Consider the following 19,029-nt stretch of genomic DNA (forward strand, 5'->3'; position numbering starts at 1 on the left):
CATCAGTCTCAGCTCTACTTTGTATTCAGTCTTAATTTGTATATGTTAGCAGGCTAACCTGCTAAACGAAGATGGTGAACATGGTAAACATCACAACAACTAAAAAAATGCTAGCATTGTTCTTGTTCACAGCACCACATACAACGTATGGTTGTGGATTGTTTTATATCAGAGAACTGTAGAAGGAATGTATTAACAAAAAGAAATGTACCTGTCATATAGAAGCAGTTCTGGAAAGAGCTTACATGTTGCACACATATTCTTATGCCTGCCAGCTGTCCACAGCTGTAAAACAGTCCCTTTTTGCTGCAGTCTGTTTTGCATGCTCATAAAGCACGCTCTGTAAAGTGTTTCCGTAATGGGACTTTAATCCTTATCGCCTTATCCCATGTGAATGCAAAGAACCTGAAGAGCCATTTCCCCTCATGAATGGGGGAGGGAGGGGTGTGTGTGTGTGTGTGTGTGTGTGTGCGTGGGGGGAGGGGGGTCTGTTTCACTTCCATTTATGTGGTCAGGTCTTCCCTGAAAATGTAAGGCTAATTTTAGTTTTCAAGGGACAGTAAGGACACACATTGACACAAATGCACACGACATTCAGTCTTCAGTGCTTGAAATGAAACAGCACCGATGTCTGCATTGCTTCTTTGGCCGGGGAGTGACAAGCAAATTGGTTCCATAAGATAGCATCTTAATGGTACCTGCTATAAGCCAGTCTTCTCCAAATATGAGTGGAGCAGGCGCATGTTTACACATGCACAAAAGAAGGAAAAATCAAGTGCTCCACTTTATCAGTTATCACAATAGTAGTTCCACCTGTTTTTTGTGCCCTCCTGGTGAGCGCAGGTACAGGTGCAGTATAAAGCCAGGTTAAGTCGAAGGTGTGTGTGTGTGTGTGTGTGTGTGGATGGACTGAGTCTGATTCTGGGTCAGAGTCCTATACACTGGGCTCTAGCGAAAAGGTGTGGCCTCACATAGCAAAGCAAACAGTCTGACTCACACTACAAAGAGACTCACTGCCCAATGCAACAACTCAACAAAACCCAGCTGGACATGCATTAAAACATTGTTACATACTTTCCTGTTTGCCATTGATCAATCAAATTCAACTGAACTTTGTTTTTTTTTTAAAAACTCATTTTAACTGATGTTTTTGTCATCTTGTTTTGTGTATATTAGCTGCAAATATCTGATTCTATTTTGTTGTTCTTGTACCTGCTACAATATCAGGTCATAAAAACAGGCTTTGCAGGAGTGACTGTCACAGCTATCACAACTGTCACACTTACACCATACAAGGAAAAGCGCTCTCTCTCTCTCTCTCTCTCTCTCTCTCTCTCTCTCACAGGTGGGTAGCTTACCTTTGTGGTCATGTGACACCGCCAGGGTAAAGGTGGACTGCTTTGTGTCGCACTGACTGTTATTTGACTGCCGCCCTCAGAGTCCCAGTCAGTCGACTTTTTCCTGTCTGTGAGTGAAGTGCACCTGGAAACGTTATTTATTTTATCTTGTTTGGTCCAATATGTCCATCAGTCGGAAAAACTGGTCGGCTTTGTCCAGGTAAGGTAATTGCTGGCACTTTGATTTTTCTAAAGAGAGTATGACACCTTCTGCAGCTGTGGCTTTTTGGCAGTAGATGTCATGGCGTTTAACTTTATTCACTGAGCTGACTTCACTATAAGAGTCAAGCAGCCAATATTGAATAAGAAGGATTTTGTAATATTAATTTAGGGACTTTGCAATATCTGTAGTCAGCAGCCTAATGAGCCTACATTAACCTCTAACATCTCTAACATTGTGCTACTCTCTATTTCCTTTGATGTCATTACTAATATTATTACAGGCGCTTCCTTTGCTGTGATGCTTGAATAATAAGCTATAAAGTCACAGTTAAAGTCAAGAAATAGTTGTGCCCCTGAATAACATCAACCCTTTGCCGCACTGCCAGGCTAATAAATAGTAATAAACAGGCTAATAAATGCTGTGTTTTCTACACACATGACGCATAGTACTAAACTGAACTGTTGATTTAAAGTTACTCAGACAAGACGCCAACTGTGACTTTGCTAATAAAACACTTGATGAACAAGTACAACAGGTTTTGTGTAACGGTTATTATAACTGTAATCTCTGCTTTTCAACTACCAAAACAAGCTGTTCAGTGAATTCATTTCTGTAGACTTCATAAAAGCAGATTGATTGTCTGACTGATTGCATTGTGTAGCTCCATTCTTGTCAGGCCTCGTCTCTGCCTCTGTTTCATTTTCTGTTTTGTGTTCACATTTGCCGATTATTATGTTCCCTGTGGTCATTATGACTCTGCCCTCAGCCTGGCACGCCAGTGGACAATGGAGGACGAGGAGGAGGTGGAGAGGGAGAAGAGGAGGAGGGTGAAGAGCTCAAGCAGCACCGCTGATCCAGATGCACCTAGAGACATGACCACCAGCGACAGCCCCTTTGGGACAGACTCCACAAGTGAGACGTCCCAAGGCCTCAGCAGGTTATTCTCATGATTTAGTAAAATAGCATTTATTGATTCATACTTGCCAGAGTTTGATCTGTAGACTTTCTGATCATGTTTGTTAGCCATAAGTGTGTGCTCTGCTCCTCCTCTCTCTGTTTCTTTACCTACTGCTATTTTTGCTGCTATCTCTCTTTCTTTCTTTTATTCTCCCCAGCTTTCTTTTTCTTGTTTGTTTTTGCCATGTAAGAAAGCCACAGGGAGGTTGCTATGTAAGAATTCATCTTCTTTCATGGTACAGCTTTCACTGGTTGGATTTTAGAAGCAAAGAGAGAGGATTCTTACACTTTTGGCCCATGGGAGTGTGTCATCTGTATACTTTTCAAACACAAATCAAAAACCTGATATCGTGCATAGAAAGTATGAAAGGCTGTCAAATACAGCTCCAGCTGAGTGCCTGGAGCAGAAGCAGTCTTCAAAGAGAGAAAGGAACTATAGAGCCTTTCATTAGAGAAACCTGATCAGACACAGGACAGACAGGTCCTCTCACCTCTCTCCAGAGACTATCCATCATATACATCAGTCGTTCACATGCATGCATTTTTTTCCAGTGTGGAGCAAATGCAACTGGACTTCGTGGAGATGTTGCGAGTCCGTGACGAAAAGCGGAGGATGAGACATGTGGAGACACTGAGACGACAGAAAGAGGAAGACGAGGATGAAGCAGAGGCTAGCAGAGGAGGAGGAGGGGGTGCCAGGGTTGAGTTACTGGGGGACTTGGATGAGGAGCAGGGCAGTGTGGTTTCCTCTGTGAAAACCACATCCAAACCACAACCTCCCCAGAAAACAGTCTCTTACAGACCCAGCAGCAGCAGCAGCAGCTCCAGCTCCAGCTCCAGCTCCAGCACCAGCACCAGCACCAGCACTAACATCACAAGCAGAAAAGTAAGACTGGAGTCACTCACTACCTTTAAGCAGAGCAAAAGAGATATTTAGTGAACCAATTTGCCATTTGACTTGTAAACCTAGTGGAGTTATCATATGACAACAAGTGCAACAAATCACAAAGTAAAACTGAGGCTGATGGGACTGTTAGTTTCGCAAGCATGCATTTATAAACCAAAGTATTGGACAAGCTGACCTTTTGACCTGATGGTGGCTGTGCAGTATTTTGTGCAAATTTCTGTAGTAGATTTTGAGATGTTTCAGTGAGATGTTTAAGTGACAACTTTTCCTGCTGGTGGTGATAGAGGGTCAGGAAATCACCAAAGTCATTTGGATTCACCCTCTTGGCACCTTGAATGTCTGTGCAAAATTTCATGGCAATCCATCCAATAGTTGTTGAGATATTTCAGTCTGGACCAAAGTGGTGGACCGGCCGACATTGCTATTCCTAAATGATATGTAGAGACAAATCCTCTGTAAAGACAGGTAGACAAACAGTCAACAAACCCTCACTCAAAATTCCAGCGATGAATGCCTCACTGAGTCATAACACAGCGCTACAAACGGTGTCACCCTGCAGTGTGGTTAACCACGGTTAACTGTTACCCCACACAGACTGAGAGTCGTGTTAATCTTTTTCTAGATTCTAAAACAAAAACAACTCACCAACGTCTGCCCCTACTCTTGTTTTTCTGTGAAGATGGAAATATTCAGTGCACATTACTGACATTATTTAAGTGAACAAAGACATAAGGAGAGAGTACATGATGCTCACACATAAACAGACACGTCATAGATGCTAGCTTTGGTATATTTTCTTTGAGTAGACACACTATATAATTTAAGATAATAATACAGTTCAAAGAAATAGAGGGAAATACTGTTTGTATATTCATCTCCGGACTTGCACTCTTCCTGTGAATCAAGAGAGCATGCAAATCTTCTATAAAACATTGATAAGGTGTGTTTAAGGTCATAATTTGAACTTTTATCTTTTATTACACTTGCAGGCAGCTCTAATTCAGTGTTACTGCAAATGGGGCCATAACAGTGCAACGTTACGTAATGCAAGGTGTGTCTCAGGTGGCTCTGTACAAAAGCTTGTACACTGTGCGCTCATGTTGATTGTTTCTGCTCTTTGTCTCTTTGTTAGCATGAAAATGGCGAGTCGCAGAGGAAAGACCCTGATCCCAGGCCACCATCCAACCCGGCTCGCAAGTTTGTCAGGTTAACAAGCAGAACTTTCTATTGTATTGTAAAATACTTAGTTCATTGTTTAAATAATAAACTGCACTAAGGCAATCATATGTACCTACAAACCAGTTTTTAAGAGACAGAGGTTTATTTAGATTTAGAGACTTATATATTTAGATTTAGATGTCAAATTTCTAAATGCTAAATATAGTTTAACATATACCTCATTATTAATACAGTATATAGGCTACAGTGTTTAATGCACATACACAGACCTCTGTCTTATCATGATCAGCTGGCAAGATCTCATCTGGGATAATGGGACAGTGAGGCAGCCAGGCATCTCTGGCTCTCTGTAGAATCTTTTTATTGTTTGGAAGCATTATGACGTCCTGCTGTGAGTCCGGCTCCTCCTTGCCTGACTTTAGTGGTGCTTGAATTTCTTTAAACCTCTGTGAACCTGACAGAAAAGAGGGCTGGTTTCATGAGCCTGTTTTATATCACTTTGCTATTTGTCAGTTTGATGATGTTGCCAGCCTGTTATTCTAAGGGATCAAAATGTCATCATCTGTTCAACAGTGTTTTGGCATGTTGAACTGTTATAGCCCTAGAGGAGTAGAGACAGATCGTACAAAACAATATATCAGAAGGAGCCTGGTGAACAGGGTACAGTAAAGACTTTAATGCTCGGCAGCTTGACTGTGAGTTTGTCCTGGATCACTGGCTGCTTTCTCATGCACATCTTCAACTGACCTTTCAGTTCACTTTTGTTTCTGCTGTTGCAGTTCTGTGTCCATCTCGCTCGACAAGAGTCCCTCTTTCAGCGGGCGCTCAACTCCCATGAGCCCTTGCTCTCCGACTGCCCCCTTGTCACCTCGAGAACACTGGCCCTCGCCCTGTCAGAGTCCCTCTCCCAGAGGAGCTCAAAGCCCTGTTCAGAACGGACACACACAGGAGGTAGTTTAACGATACCCTGTCAGATGACATCATTTACAACATAACTATCTGTGCTCCATGTTTTGCTTGTCAAAGTGCTTGCAAAGTGCTGACGCAGCTGCTTATTCATTCAATAAAACAACAGCACCATCCAGTGTTAGATGAGTGAAAGTCACAGTCCTTGTGCCAATGTTAACAAACTAGTACTGGCTCCATAGTTGGAACCTTCCTCTGCCTGGGAATAGTCAAGTTTGATCCTCTGCAGCAGTGAAGTTGAAGTTATTTTACTTTACCTCAGACCAGCGAGAATGGCTCTTCCTCCAACGGCAACTTTGAGCAGACGACCAAACCTGCCTTCATCAGACAGAGTTCCAGGACTGTATCTTTCAGGGTAAACACATCAACCTAACCCACGCACACAAACATGCATGCACATGTCGTCCCAAGGACATGCCAACATTAACTTTTGCCTATTTGACTATTAAAACATGATTTAATCTTGTGTCATGTGTCAGACTATCAGTTCAGGATGATTTGCTTGTGCCTCTCAAGCTTTGGGCTTATGCTAATTTCTGAAGCAATATTTACCAGCTGCGACCGGTGACTGGTTGCTTTGTTAACACCCTAACACATCACAAGAGGGAGGCTGATGATTGAGCTGACCATTAGCTTCTGGCGTTTGCAAGACAGTAAGGTCTGCTAACACACACACACTTGTCTTACTCTTGGTCCTCCACTTGGTCCTCCACAGATGATGAGGAAGAAAGAAGAGGAGAGCACACCACTGCAGAGGAGGTAAGCAAACATCCCTGATTTTACTTTGAGTCACCTTGTGTCCGTCTCCCTTTAGTTTAAATGCAAACGGTTTCATTCTGTTTTAGTGCGAGTGTGAGGATGGCCACCAAGAAGTTTGAATCCAACACAGTAAGTGTAATAATAGTAATAATAGCACCTGCTCTAAACATAAAGATATATAATGATAAAATAATAACAATAATAACCTGTTTTTGCAATTATTTAAAAAAGATAAGTGAACATTTATAAATGATAAAATGATCACTGTGGTAGATTTTAGGCTTATATTCAATTTCTTAGTGAGATTTACTGTAATTCATTACATCTGCACCTTAAACAGGAAGATGTTCCTTCAATATCGGTTGAGTAAAAAGATGACATATGTTGACAAGGATTTTGAAAAGAAAATGTATGTCATTTGTTGTAATGTTGCACATAGATGATTTATAGTGTATCTAATATTAAATATCCATGGTTTAGGACCAGGACCAAAATGAAGATGAAGACAAACCGTCATCTTTCACAAGAAAGTGAGTTGATTTTAATCAAGTTTAATTTCAGTTAAAAAGTGAGTGAATACAACTGGACGAGTGCATATGTGTGTGTTTTCTGTTTTTTCCAGCTCTAGGCAGAGGATTTCGTCCAGGGCCATCCAGGAGAAGATGGAGAGACTGGCTCAGGCTGCACAGGTCAGACTCTCAGCCCACAAAACATCATAACTAAGCTTTCCAATGCAGTAAAAGTAACTATCTTCTTACTCTAGTCTACACCAACTGTCAGTATTATTCATGGTGTATTGTCTGGACTCTGTGTGTAGAAGTCAGAAATGATGAAATCTCCAGACGTGACCCAGAGGACCCTGTTCCTGCTGGACGAGGTGTCCAGGAAGAGAGGGCTCTTTGAGAAGGAGCAGCAGCAAGCAGCCCCCACCAGCCCCGGAGTTTCCCGACAGGTAAACTCATTGCTCACAATCCACTTTATGCTCCGTATTAGACACACGTTTGCACTTTGATTTTTAGCAATGACTGCAAAGACACAGTAGGCATACAATTAAAAAAAATACAGACTGTAAATAAAACAAAGATTAATAAATACACAATATAAAATAAAAAATGAAACAAACAAACATAATGATAATAATAACTACAGGGGATTTTGGGTAAGGAACACTTATTGAAATGGTTTACAAGAGTAGTAATAAACTGTTGTACACACACACCACATTATTAATAGCTATAAAATAGTTAAACTTGTGTAACAGGTAAAGTTACAGCTATGCAATGATACTATTAACATGAATGGGTTCTGATTATTTCACATCTCTGGTGTTACCAGGAATTTAGGAGCTTCGCAACAGGAATGTCGGACCGGATTAACCGCTGGCTCAACAAGACCAACCAAACTGGGCCTTCACACAGTCCTACTGTACAGTCACCTGATAATCAGGCTATTTGCATTGCAGCATATCTACTGAAACTGCGTCATGTAAAAAGTTAGACAAGTGTAGTGGCTGCTAGAGGGCAGTAGTGCTCTTTCAGTTACATGTGCCTCAGTGTCCTGAGCAGGACGGCTTTTATCCTTTTTTGTTTGTGCTGCTTACTTTTGATTAGTTTTACGTTTTACAGTCATTTTACAGGCATTCTCTATCCTTTTTCTGTTCTGTTATCATGGGGGATGTTTGACTTGTGGTGATTAGAGACTTAAGCTCAGCGTTTAATAGAAAATCCAGTTGGCTTAACTTTGGGAAGTTTTGGTTAAGAAGTTATTTCATAAGTTCAGATAAGTTTCCAAGAAATAACAGTAACAGTAAGGTATAGTTTCTGTTATATCTGAGCAAAAACCTTACAGAGAAATTAATGCAAGGCATAAGATACAAGCACATCTTGTTATACAGAGTCTATATTTTCTCTCCTTTCTGCCGTTTTTACTGCTGTGTCAGGGGGTAATTGCCTTTTAGAAATAAGTTTCATCTTTTTTCTATTTTTGATTAATAGGACTTGAGACATGTGAACATCACCAGTAAGAGGAGCTTGTTTGAGAACAGAGGGGAGGACAGTGTCTCCAAATCCAGCCCCGGAAAAATCTGTAAGTGAAACATGTCCGACAGGTGGGATTACTGTGCCACACTGCATGTAGTAACATGCAGTAAGACCTCATTGTCTGGACATTACTACAAAAACTGTTGTGTATAACACCATTTAAATAAAGCAGATCTAAAACTGCCAGAAACTTTGACATAACTTTATATTTAAATATGGAATCAAAAAGTACTTCTTGAATAATAATTTCTTGCCTTTCTCTGCTGTAATTTGCAGGATGAAGAAGATGGCAGGAGGAGGTGAAGAGAACTGGAGGATTAATGAATGCCATGACTGATTGATTGCTTCTTCAGGCTTTATATATGTTGTTTTTTTGTTTTTTGTTTTTTGTTTTTTTTGTCACTGCCAAAGCACACAGGAGGAACAGATGGGAGAATCAGAGAAATCAGTGAGCTGGGTTGTAGCTTTAAAGGACTGAAAAGGAGGAATCTGCTTTTAAAAATTAGGAGGCTTGATAGGAAGGACGTTCAGTGGAGTAAGGGAAAAGAGTAAAAAAGCAAACTATGCAGAGTATAAGGAAAGTGATAGAAAAGAGAAACGGCAGTGACATATTTGTTTTAAAACTCTTCAGCTGTTTGCTTTAATTTTGTGTAATTTTTCTCAAGCACTTTAAACAGGTGAAGGTCTTAAAGCTCGTGTTTATTGAATAACAGTAGTGGGAACTCTGGAGTTTTAATTATATGTTTTTGTCTGATCTGCCAAAATATAATTTTTGTTTATTCTGTGCGTCCTTGTGGGCAAGATGCTGCCTGTCTAAGGAATAAAATGTTTTCCTACATATGTCTGCCATATTTTTTTTTTATTTGCTCACTCACACAATACAGAGACAGTGTGTAGTCATAAAAAGCATCTGTACATGACTTATCTCAGAGGAGGGAAAATGCAGATAAGAGTTGTATGCCTGTGTTTTGTCAGTGGCAGGATGCCATACATGGTTGGGTGCCTCAGTTTGTGTGTGTGTGTGTGTGTGTGTATATGAGTGTGAATCATTGTCTGTGAGCAACTGTGGACTTATCTGGATCGTTTAGGCACTGCGCCCAGCAGCCTTTTTTGGGAATGGTGATAAAGGAGAGTACATGCTATCTAAAAAGTTTATTAATAACACAACAAAGGGTCCTAAAGCCTCTTCCCCACCACACAGTCAGTCCCTTTGCCCTCTGAGACCCACCTCACGTTCCTGTTAGAGAAAGTGAGGACCTCTCGTCTGCTGCACATTGAGTCGGTCTCTTTCTCCATCAGTCCATCTGACCTCTAGGTAAGTGTCACCGATTGCGTGTGAAAGAAGATAGAGCGTGCGCTGTAAAATGTGGTTATAAAGAAGTGGTGAGAGTGTGAAGGGGAACATGATTTTTAGGAGAATTCACTGGGTCTGTCTAATGTTCAGATCCACTGCAGCACACCTGAACGTTCACTGCCATGTCGGACAACGAGGAAGTGGTGGAGGAGTATGAGGAGTAGGTCGAAGCTCATTTTCATCTTCATGTATCACACAAAAGAGAAACATAAACATACTGAATACCTTGTTATTCAACTGTGCACATAGAGGCACGTAGTTTGTTTAGATCTATTGTAACTGCAAGGTGATGATGGATTACTCTGTATCTGAGGCTTGGATCAGAATAATAATGCATATATGTGTTTGAATTTCACAGGGAAGTGGAAGGTAAGAACTCGATTCGTGACTCACCATATTCAGTATCATTCCTGCCAGCCACTTTAGCCTGCTGAAAGATGTGATCTACTTTTAAAAATAAAGGCATGTTGCTGAGACCAATGTTTTTTTTATGTAATCCAGTAATCCAGTGTTTAAAATAGCAACTTGATACTATAATATACTACATACTGTATTAACTGTATGAAAGTAATGGCATGGTTGTCATATCTCCCGTCAACTCAGCATGCATTTTCAATACCTGTGGGTATGGACAATTAAGCCCTGTCGTATCTACAAGATAAATGTTTAACGTATAGCACTACATATTTGAAGGGTATCTGCTCCTAACGTCTGAGGCTTATCACAAAGCAACACAAAGTGTATTTGTACCAAAGCACTTCCTTGTTGAGTCAAACATTGCAGTAGCTAAATTTTTCTTGGAAAATCTACAGGATGCAAAAGTTATTTGTTCAGGGTCCTGAGGGTGATTTCTCTCTTCCTGTTCTTTTGTTTGTTATTAGCTGTAGCATTAGTGGCATTACAATAAAAATAGCTGTGTGTGTGCATAACATAAGTTACTATAACCCACATAACCCACATTTCTCATTTTGGAATTGCATTTGTTAATATCCTTCCATGTGTATCTCCCTGGCTGCCTGATTCAGAAGAGGAGGCTGCTGAAGGTATGGAACCTGTTAACTTTGCAGCACAGCTTTAGCACTGACATATAAATGAAGCGCTGTGTCATCTAAGAATGGGGTTTGGTCATGGTACAGTGACACCAAACTGCGTTTACCAGAGCAACAGGTGGAGTGGTAGGCGCAGTTTGTCCCGACAGTCAGGCTGCTTGTGGTTAAACTACAAAAGCTATGGCTGACATTCTTGAATGTTTATGTTTAGATTAGTCTTGCTTCATCTCACCAAGCTTTGAAAGATTTATTTGTTTCTTTGTGTGTGTCTGAATGTTGCTGGCTGCTTTGCTGGCTGGTTGGCTATACTAACCAGACCTGTGCTTTGCTCAGCAGAGGAGCAGGAGGTAGAGGAGGAGGTGGAGGAGCAGGAGGAGGAAGAGGCAGAAGAAGGTACTGCTTGAGCTTTGGGCTGAAAATATTATTTTGGAGATACTCCATAGACAGTCATTGTCCGGCTGATTTTGGTGACATTTTTCCCATACAATCAGAAACAATTAAGTGTGATGATTCAAGTGCACAAGAACTGGTCATAAAAATTATGGTAGAAAAATTTGATTTGAAGAATTAAATGAAATGTTCTAGCAGACTGTTCTGGGTTCTAATATCCCTACAAATATTAATGAGAAATAATACATGAGCTGAAAATATCCACTTAACGTTTGGCAAGCAATAAATACACAAAAATAAATAAAAATATAAATAAATGCTGGAATAACTAAACAAAGAATAAATGAATTCAGACAGAATTGTTTTTCTATTCTATATATTTCTTCTTTACGCATTTCTACATACATTTATGTATCTACTTATGGATTTTTTAATTTGTTTCTATATGCATGCCTTTCTTCAAAGATTTATTATGTATTTCTGTGTCTGTGGTGGGTGGTGCTAAATTCATTCTAAGGCCTAAGTCATACTCACTTGCAGATCAGAGCCAATTGCATACAGGCTCTGATGATGAAATTTTCATCACATGGACCCAAACGGACCATCATGTACTCGCAGATGTGGAAAGTATAACTTTAACTTAAAGCAGGATCAGTCAGCTGTGTAAACCAGGAAGAAATAATACAGCTACACACAGAGAGAGGTTAGTGCCACCTTTCTCATTAACATACGGTCACAAAATTACAGACACAAACAAAAGGATAAATGTAGAAATGGAAAATGCTCACATGCAAGTGTACAGAAATGAAGAGATAAATTTAATATGCTAATTAAATTTAATCAAGTCAGTTTCCGTCCTCCATAGATACAACTATCACTGATGAGACTTTTCTGGATTAGCATTGTAAGATCTCAAAGTCAGTCTGTTTTGCTGTCAGTAATGGAGATATTTCTGAAAGTGTCACATGTTTGGATCATATATTTGGGACTGCTGCTTTGCTCTCTCTCTCTCTCTCTCTCTCTCTCTCTCTCCCCCCAAATATTGACTGAACTGCTCATGAGCTTGTGGGTACAATTTTGTTTTTAAATTCCGTAGTTTGAGGACCTCAAAACAGGGTTGAGAGAGTTGAGTGTCATCATAATTACACACACATGCACAAATACACACCACTGCACCGTCTCCTGAGTGTTGTTTGCTTTAAATGCCAGAGGAGGGTAGCTCATTCTGAACTCGTATCTCTCTGAAAGGTTTTCCACGGTGTTCTGTTATCTCATTCCTTTCACACCGAACTTGTGTAAAATGACAGGTGACTGACAAGGAAGAGGGATCGTCTGAGTATAGCGATGAGTCAATATCACACCCTGTGACTGTCACTAAAACGGCCCTGTTTGCTGTACAACTTCCTTCTCTCCCAGAAGGTGTGCAGGAAGAAGACACAGCTGCCGCAGAGGAGGAGCAAGGTGAACAACAAGGTGAGGGGTTTTATTGTGGAAAACACTGTTGCCATGTTTTTTTTTTTGGATTGCTGTGCCAGTATTTACTCAGCAAAAACAATTTCAAAATGTTGTGTTATGTGTTGACAACAGGGTGATGATGATTAATTTATTCTGTCAGTAACTATGAGACAGACGGACAAGAAATGATAGGCTATCTCAGTCACACTTCACTTTGGTATGTGATAGTGTGCAGTGCAATTGTCTCACTGTCTCTGTCTTAGTCACACCAGACGCAGCCTCTGGGTCAGATAATCTTTAAGCCTCCTATTGCTCCCAGTCCCAACACTCTTGCTCATTAGTCAGAATTTGGTATTTGCTGTCATACTTAATCAGCAATGTTTAGGTGTCTCTCTCTCTTTTGTTGTCAGTCACATGAAACTGCAGGGAATGTTAGTCAGATTCATTCTCATCTATGCTTTCAATCAGCAAACACCCTACGAAGCACACGTGAACTCTCGCCTGATGTGTCACGCACAAAGGGCAGGAGAAAGTGGCTTTTTGTCACGCCAGAATGGTTCGTGAAGGCAGCGTTTCTACTGCCAGTTCAGTTTGTAGCCCATCCTCTAGTGAGGTTCAAGGAATGGCAATCTCAGTCAGTCCACCACATTGGTCCCGATTGAAAAATAATAACTACCAGAGGGATTTCCATTAAACTTCTTAACCAGGTCCCCAGACGATGTACCTTACTGACTTTGGAGATCCCTTGACTTTTCCTTTAGCTCCACAGAATCTCAATATATCAGAAATTCATACCTGCAAAACTAATGATATTCTCATCAACCCGGCTGTAATGTGCAAGTGCAGGTGTTTAGTCTTAAGGTCTTAAGTGTAAGTGTTGTTGATGTTGGTCTGCTAACACTCACACCTGCTAAACATGTTAACATTGTCACTGTGTGCATGTTAGCATACTGACATCAGCATTTGGCTCAAAGCAGCACTGTGTCTAAGTACAGCCTCACACAGCTGTTAGCCAAAGCCTCCCCTTGTTCAAACAAGAAAACATCACCTGGAATCCTGCTGCTATTGCAGAGACCAGTGCTGAAGTTTTTGTGGAGTACCATTCAGAGGTCACAGATGCCATTCTTTGCTGCTTAATACTTATTATCGAGACATGTCTGTAGATATCATCTCTCACCACTCCAGCGTGCTATTTATGATCAGCAAAATATGCAACACTTCACTTTTGACACACCCTAGACAGACAAGCTTTGTTTTGTTCTTTTTATTCTTCTCGTGCACTCTAGCATAGTATTTTGTCTGTCAGCAGTAAAACTTACTGGCTCACAGTGCACACTCATGTGACAAAGTTACAAACACATAAAAACCTCTCAAGCATTTTGTTTTGGTTTCAGATGGAGAAGGGGAAGCAGAAGATGGAGAAGGTAACACTATTATTCTAACCTGCATCAAAATGAATGCCAACACGTTATAAATCCAAAACCAAACGCAGATCATTTTTCACCTGAACCATGTTTTCAGCCATTATAAGCATGTACACTAAACCCATTGTCATAACTTGCTGGCATTTCCTTGTAGGATTATTATGAGATCTGTGTGTGTCTGTGTGTGTGGTCTGGACAAGCTTATTTCTGTCTTCTCTTTCTATTTTTTTTTTCTTTCTCCACAGAGGAGGAAGCCAAACCAAAATTCAAGTGAGTAAACTCTCCCTATAACTTCAGAACTTGTCTGAGAATCATTTCTTTTTTGAGGTTGCATCAGTATCAAAGAAATCCAGTGATAATTGTCTTCATATTTACTGTACATGTATGTGGGTGGTATCAGTGTTCTCTTCTAACTTTTAAACTGAAATCTAAGCTCAAATAATCTCACATCACACCAGCACAAAATTCTCACGCTATAGGACAAATTTAGACCCAACCCTTATGTCAAACATCATATAGACAATAAAAACAATATAGAAGCTGCCTGTGATCATGTGTAATATGTACAGGCAAGGACATGAATGAATAGACTTTTTGTTGGTACGTTGAACCTGCTAATTGTACAGTGACATTGACTAATGATTTTTGTATTGCTTTTTAATCTTACTCTATCCTATAACTCACCTCTCTGTTTTTTTTCTTTCTTTTTAAAACAAAAACAAAAACAAAACAAAAAAAATCCAGGCCATTCATCATGCCAAACCTCATCCCTCCTAAGATCCCAGATGGAGAGAAGGTGGATTTTGATGTGAGTGAGAGAGATCAGATCAGAGGACTGCCTGTTTACTTACAGTATTTACTGTGCTTAGTTTCTGTGTATATCATGCAATTTTAAACATCACCGGATGTCAGGCTGGGATACAATAATTAGCATGTTCTAGAGTTCCTATTGTTTCAAAGAGACAAATAACAAATATGTGTATCCTGTCTTTTTGTAAAGTGGAAAGCGATGAAACATAGATATCAAATCCCTGTCTCTGTAGGATATACATCGCAAAAGGATGGAGAAGGACCTAATGGAGCTTCAGACTTTGATTGAGGTTCACTTTGAGAGCAGAAAGAAGGAAGAAGAGGAGCTCATTCATCTCAAGGAGAGGATTGTAAGTGCCATATACCATGGCTAATCTAAGCCTGTTGACACACACATCAAGTTTAAGCTCTGTTTCAAGACCTGTTAGAATGGGGTAACTTGTTGTGCAGGAGAAGCGGCGTTCGGAGCGAGCAGAGCAGCAAAGAATCCGCAGCGAGAGAGAGAAAGAGCGACAGAAGCGTCTCGAGGTAGAGTCCTGTTCCAGCTGCTGTAATATAATCTACACAGATGCCTACATTTCACTTCTGCTCTTTTCCTCTCTTTCAATCCATGGTTTCCTAGGAGGAGAGAGCCCGTAAGGAGGAGGAGGAGGCCAAGAGGAGAGCAGAGGATGATGCAAAGAAGAAGAAAACCCTGACCAGCCTCCACTTTGGAGGGTACATGCAGAAGCTGGTGAGCAATTGTGGCTGTTTCAAAGAAGTTAAAGTGGTAAAATGTGTGGGATGTAGACCGGAGGCACAAAGTATTTCACTTTCCCACAGACAGAGAAACGGAGTGGTAAGAGGCAGACTGAGCGAGAGAAGAAGAAGAAGATCCTGAGTGAAAGACGCAAATTTCTGGATATTGAGAACTTGAGCCAGGAAAAGCTCAAGTAGGTGGAGAAATATCATGTCACACAAAAAACATATTTGTAAGGGACATTCTTTGTGTGACGACAAGGCAACACTTTATTTATCCCAAAGGGAAATTTACACACTAGGAGATGAAAATAATCCCTACACATACAACAACAACCGAAAAATCAAATTTTTCTCCATCTCTCAGGGACAAGGCTCAGGAGCTGTGGGAGTGGATGTACCAGCTGGAGGCAGAGAAGTTTGAACTGCAGTACCAGTTCACCAGTCAGAAATATGAGGTGTGTGTGAGGAAAGGTACACATGGAGTAAGACGCAGGATCTAACAGACCTCATTAGAGTAACATTTGCATGTTTTCTTTGTTCCAGATTAATGTGCTGAGGAATCGTGTCAGCGATCACCAGAAAACGTGAGAAGGAACTTTGAATCAAATGTTTTTTTCCTCTTTCTAATGCCATACATAGATCCACCACCCACATGGACACCTGCTCACAATGTGGGACCCTTGACAGGAATTTTAACTGTCGAGCAGGAGGTGAATTAGAGCTCTACCCAGGGTGTTGCTATCAAGACTTTGTTCCTGTGCAGCATAAATCAGCTGCATTTACTTAGTTGTTTAGCCTAGCTAACAAGACCACTTTCTCCACCTGTCGAGTGAAATGGCTTCAGAAAAGGAGGACTCCTAGCAACTTTATGTGTGAGAATTGTCAGAGAGAGAGTCTCTCTAAGAGTTTAAGTTAGGCTATTGAACCAGGCTGGTTAGGCTGGTTAATGCTTTGTGAATATTAGTCAGGCTGCCAAATTTTGCACAAATGCTCCTCAGTGTTCATGCATAGGCCTGTTATACAAAGGTTTAAGTAAACTTGCATGGCCAGTTGGGAAAAAAAAACAGTAATTATGTCTTGTAATTTAAGTTCTAAGAATACAGAAAACATGTAATAGAGCTGAAAAGAAATTATAACCGATGACAGCATGCAACTGTGTGAGTTCTTTTTCATGTAAATGGTTGTGTTGAGAGATGACCAGGTGCTTTTATGCATTTGTTGTGACTGGTAATCTGTAGCCGGCCTTTGAGCGCTCATCTTTAATTAAATGGCATTTTGAAGCCAAACAAGCACCCCGCCCCGTCCCCTCCCTGTCACGGCCCTGCTCTCCTCTCCTCTCTCATGAGCCCCCAAGGCTCTGTTACTTCAACTGGGCGAGCTGGCTGCATGGCTGGGTGTGGCAGCCAGACGGGCAGGTCAGCTGTCACACCTGTTACACACTTAAAGAGCTCTCGAATGGCTGAGTGTGTCTCACGCCGTGTGCTGTTTGCCTTGTTATTTTTGGGATACATTATAGAGGATTCTGCAACCTGAAAATGTCAGCTTTCTCATTGCTTTTTGTGGACAAACAAGTTAGGCCAGGTGTCTGCTTCATGTGACCCTTCTTTGCTTTCAACAGGTCTAAGAGGACCAAGAGAGGCCTAAGGAAATAGATGCTGACGTGCTGAGTGAACAGTGTCACTATCAGCCCTGTCCTGCAGCCACCACGTCAAGACACATCCCAGTCCCACCTGTTTCTCTAAACCACCACTTGCAGTACAAATTATAACCAGTCATCCAGCTCTGTCTCACTCTTTTTTTCCCCATCATTTCAATTAGATATTCTGTGTTTAATAGTGTAAATAAAACCATCCCAGTTTAATCACTGGCTTCTTGCTCTTTCAGACCTTTTAGTGTGGGTGCACATGTTCGTTTACTGACAATCAAAAATGCACAGAGAGTAACATAACGTACAATAAAGACATGAATGCAGAAAGCCTAAAGCCATGACAGGAAGAGACATCTTCCTGCTCAAAACAGGCTCTAACACGACTGTGACTGACATGATGCTCCTTGGGCTAACGCCCAGACCTCCTCCCAGCACACACCCACACGCACATATACACACACGCACATACGCAAAGACACAGATCTGAAAGAGAATGAATCATTTCCCATAATCAAGGTGGGAAAATCCTTGTAAGGAAATAATAAGTTCTTTTACCAATTGTGTTCCAACTTCTTTTGTATCAGAACTCACCTCAGATTAAATTTATTCGCAAGCATTCTTGGTTTTGATCAGACACGCATATGCGAATTGAAATACCAGTTAAGTTGTTCGTGTGGATCGGATGTGGCAGCAAGTATGCTGGAAAAGTTACAACTTGTAATGAAACCAGCATTCCATTTAGTGATAATATGATTCATGAATGTGAGGTGAGATTTTCCCCAAACGTACATACATATCTCAGTTAATTAAAACACACAGTAAACACGCCCACAAACTTGGTTGTAGGGTGCAGTTGCTATGTCTCTGTGATGCTCTGTATCACTCTTCAGTATTCTACCACTCAGGGGAGGGAGACGTAAATCTAAAATATCCTAAATGAATCTAAATTAAATACAAAATATTTCTAGAATATCCTAGAACAGTATGAGGCACTGGGGATTTCCTTGTTCTTGCGTTGTGGTTTATTATTTGTCAACAGACCGAAGAGACAGTGATAAGTGAGCCAGTAAACTTTATCTGCCATTTGTCTCGCTACTTTTCATCACCTGTCAAACAGTGCTGGCAATAAAACTTACACAGAACAGACTGATTTGGCAGAGTGGTGTTAATGATAAACAAATGGATGTGAAGGGTGAAAGAAAAAACAAAAAGCTAATGATTCTCTCACTGAAGAACAAGCCAGGAAGCCAGTCAACTTTGACAAAGAATAACGGGATAAAAACGGGAAAAATCATGCAGAACACAGCATTTTCAGCATATTGTGAATAATTGAAACTAACAATTAATGTACATTTGTGTGAAGACAATGCAATGTTAAAAACACATTCGAAATCATAAGCCTTTGGGATTTAAACCTCATCAAACCTGCTTCAGTCAGACCCTCAAACACAATTTAGAAAATGGAGCCACAAGGCTTCTCATTTTGTTTTCATAGCCGCTCTCTTAGTCAGAGAACGGCATGCACAAACAAAACCCGCAAAAACCCTGCTAATTAGTTCAAGAAGGATGAGCACAGATTCCAGTATCTTCCAACATGGCTCGTACTTATTAAATGTCAAATATGCACAGAGTATGTCATTTCTGCTTGCACATTGAATTACTTTGGTTGGTTGCTCAAGAAAAGACCACCACTTACATGCATATGTTATTTATTCTACATACAGACTGAGTGACAGGGAATGCTCCTAATTATATGTCACATACATTTCTCCAAATATAAACTCAGAGGAA

At 40.7% G+C, this 19,029-nt stretch overlaps 2 protein-coding genes across 7 annotated transcripts; both read left to right on the forward strand.

The window, feature by feature from the left end:
* The first annotated feature begins 1,400 nt into the window (after window positions 1–1,400).
* Window positions 1,401–9,205, forward strand: lad1 (ladinin). 4 transcript variants are annotated; one of them, XM_071476322.1, is made up of 14 exons: window positions 1,401–1,557; window positions 2,327–2,497; window positions 3,070–3,403; window positions 4,557–4,630; window positions 5,383–5,554; window positions 5,832–5,924; window positions 6,285–6,328; window positions 6,415–6,457; window positions 6,809–6,858; window positions 6,951–7,017; window positions 7,146–7,280; window positions 7,664–7,753; window positions 8,323–8,413; window positions 8,644–9,205. In XM_071476322.1, coding segments are annotated over exons 1-14 (1,404 nt in total). In that variant the 5' UTR covers window positions 1,401–1,519; the 3' UTR covers window positions 8,646–9,205. The 4 variants fall into 4 exon arrangements, with proteins under 4 accessions (XP_071332423.1, XP_071332425.1, XP_071332422.1 ...); XM_071476324.1 differs by lacking the exon at window positions 7,664–7,753; XM_071476321.1 differs by lacking the exon at window positions 8,644–9,205 and having other exon boundaries at window positions 8,323–8,421.
* Window positions 9,206–10,735: 1,530 nt separating this feature from the next.
* On the forward strand, window positions 10,736–17,451 carry tnnt2a (troponin T type 2a (cardiac)). 3 transcript variants are annotated; one of them, XM_071476328.1, is made up of 12 exons: window positions 10,736–10,764; window positions 12,577–12,633; window positions 14,010–14,039; window positions 14,285–14,309; window positions 14,784–14,847; window positions 15,083–15,199; window positions 15,300–15,377; window positions 15,472–15,582; window positions 15,672–15,781; window positions 15,955–16,045; window positions 16,134–16,174; window positions 17,209–17,451. In XM_071476328.1, the coding sequence occupies exons 5-12, from the start codon at window positions 14,794–14,796 to the stop codon at window positions 17,240–17,242; spliced, it is 636 nt and encodes a 211-aa protein (XP_071332429.1). In that variant the 5' UTR covers window positions 10,736–10,764; window positions 12,577–12,633; window positions 14,010–14,039; window positions 14,285–14,309; window positions 14,784–14,793; the 3' UTR covers window positions 17,243–17,451. The 3 variants fall into 3 exon arrangements, with proteins under 3 accessions (XP_071332429.1, XP_071332430.1, XP_071332428.1); XM_071476329.1 differs by lacking the exon at window positions 10,736–10,764 and adding an exon at window positions 11,107–11,163 and having other exon boundaries at window positions 12,580–12,633; XM_071476327.1 differs by lacking the exon at window positions 10,736–10,764 and adding an exon at window positions 11,142–11,163.
* The last annotated feature ends 1,578 nt before the right edge of the window (window positions 17,452–19,029 follow it).

This window comes from Trachinotus anak, unplaced genomic scaffold, assembly GCF_046630095.1.
Source record: "Trachinotus anak isolate AG129_WGS33_773 ecotype Australia unplaced genomic scaffold, CSIRO_AGI_Tana_v1 ptg000004l, whole genome shotgun sequence".
NCBI classification, from domain to species: Eukaryota; Metazoa; Chordata; class Actinopteri; order Carangiformes; family Carangidae; genus Trachinotus; species Trachinotus anak.